The sequence below is a fragment of the Lutjanus erythropterus genome, chromosome 6 (genome assembly GCF_056507025.1).
Source record: "Lutjanus erythropterus isolate fLutEry1 chromosome 6, fLutEry1.hap2, whole genome shotgun sequence".
NCBI lineage: Eukaryota > Metazoa > Chordata > Actinopteri > Lutjaniformes > Lutjanidae > Lutjanus > Lutjanus erythropterus.
The window spans coordinates 432,271-433,349 of NC_139322.1; the positions used below are offsets into that span (position 1 = coordinate 432,271).

Sequence of the window (1,079 nt, forward strand, 5' to 3'; positions counted from 1 at the left end):
TGAGTTTTGCTGAAGGTCGACTGGTTCTCGCTCTCGAGGTAAAACATCATCAAACATGAAGAAGTGCTTCTCTTCACTCGTCATTATTATTTCAGCTCCTTTATAAAATCATTTAAAAACTTTATTTATTCATTTATTTTACAGTAAGTTTCACACACGCGACATTCTTTGATGTATTATATTTAGAAATATTCCTCTGAAACTTAATGTGGATTTATTTAGTTTTAATTTTTCTCATGGTGACACAGGGAGGTTATAACCTGCAGACGACAGCAGAGGGCGCTGCAGCCTGTGTCAGAGCTCTGCTGGGAGGAGCCTGTCCTCCGCTGACTCCACCCACCGCTCCGTCTGACAGGTAATCATCTGAGTCAGTCTGTGTGTTTTTTGGGGGATTGTTGCATCCTAAAAAAAAAAAAGATTTCACAACAGCTTTTCTAAAAATATGTGATTTTAAAAAATTCTTTTAATAATTTTTTCTCATAATTCATTAAAAATCAAAGTCAACTTGTTCCACTGAGAATGAAACCAGACTCTGTTCTCAGGGTTCTATCTGACCTCAACAAAAAGTTTTACAGACATCACAAAAGTTCTAACAAAATCTGCTTTAAATTACATGTATGATTTTAACATGGAGGACTGATGTGACCACCAAGGTCAAACTTTGGGGACATTTTTGGTGATTGGACAAAATTGCGAGGTGGTGCACAATCTGTGTTAAATGTTGTGATCACAACTTCCTGTAGAGATGATGGACGTACAGGACGTCATGAGGAGGCGGTCCTTCACTGTGGACCAGGACACACTGCTGAAAGACTGTGGTCACATGACTTCGACCACGTCCTCTCAAATGTGTCCCCAGTGTGTCCCAGGTGCATTTATGTTAATATCAGGTGTGAACAAAGACACAGAGTTCAGAAAATAACATAATCATTTAAACCACCTGTCTGTCTTTCTCTCTCTCTCTCTCCCTGTCTCTCTCTCTCCCTGTCTCTCTCCCTGTCTGTCTCTCTCTCTTCTCTCTCTCTCCCTCTCTCTCCCTGTCTCTCTCTCCCCCTGCTCTCCCTGTCTCTCTCTCTCTC

General features: G+C 41.0%; 1 protein-coding gene across 1 annotated transcript in view; it reads left to right on the forward strand.

Annotated features, from left to right (window-relative positions):
* The window catches only part of hdac6 (histone deacetylase 6), a 15,040-nt gene that overhangs the window by 5,727 nt on the left and 8,234 nt on the right, over positions 1 to 1,079 (forward strand). Inside the window, exons 13-14 of the mRNA XM_084720125.1 lie at positions 1 to 38; positions 249 to 355. The exon at positions 1 to 38 is cut by the window's left edge and continues 52 nt beyond it. Coding sequence (XP_084576251.1) covers positions 1 to 38; positions 249 to 355 — 145 coding nt within the window. The remainder of the gene's footprint in view (positions 39 to 248; positions 356 to 1,079) is intronic.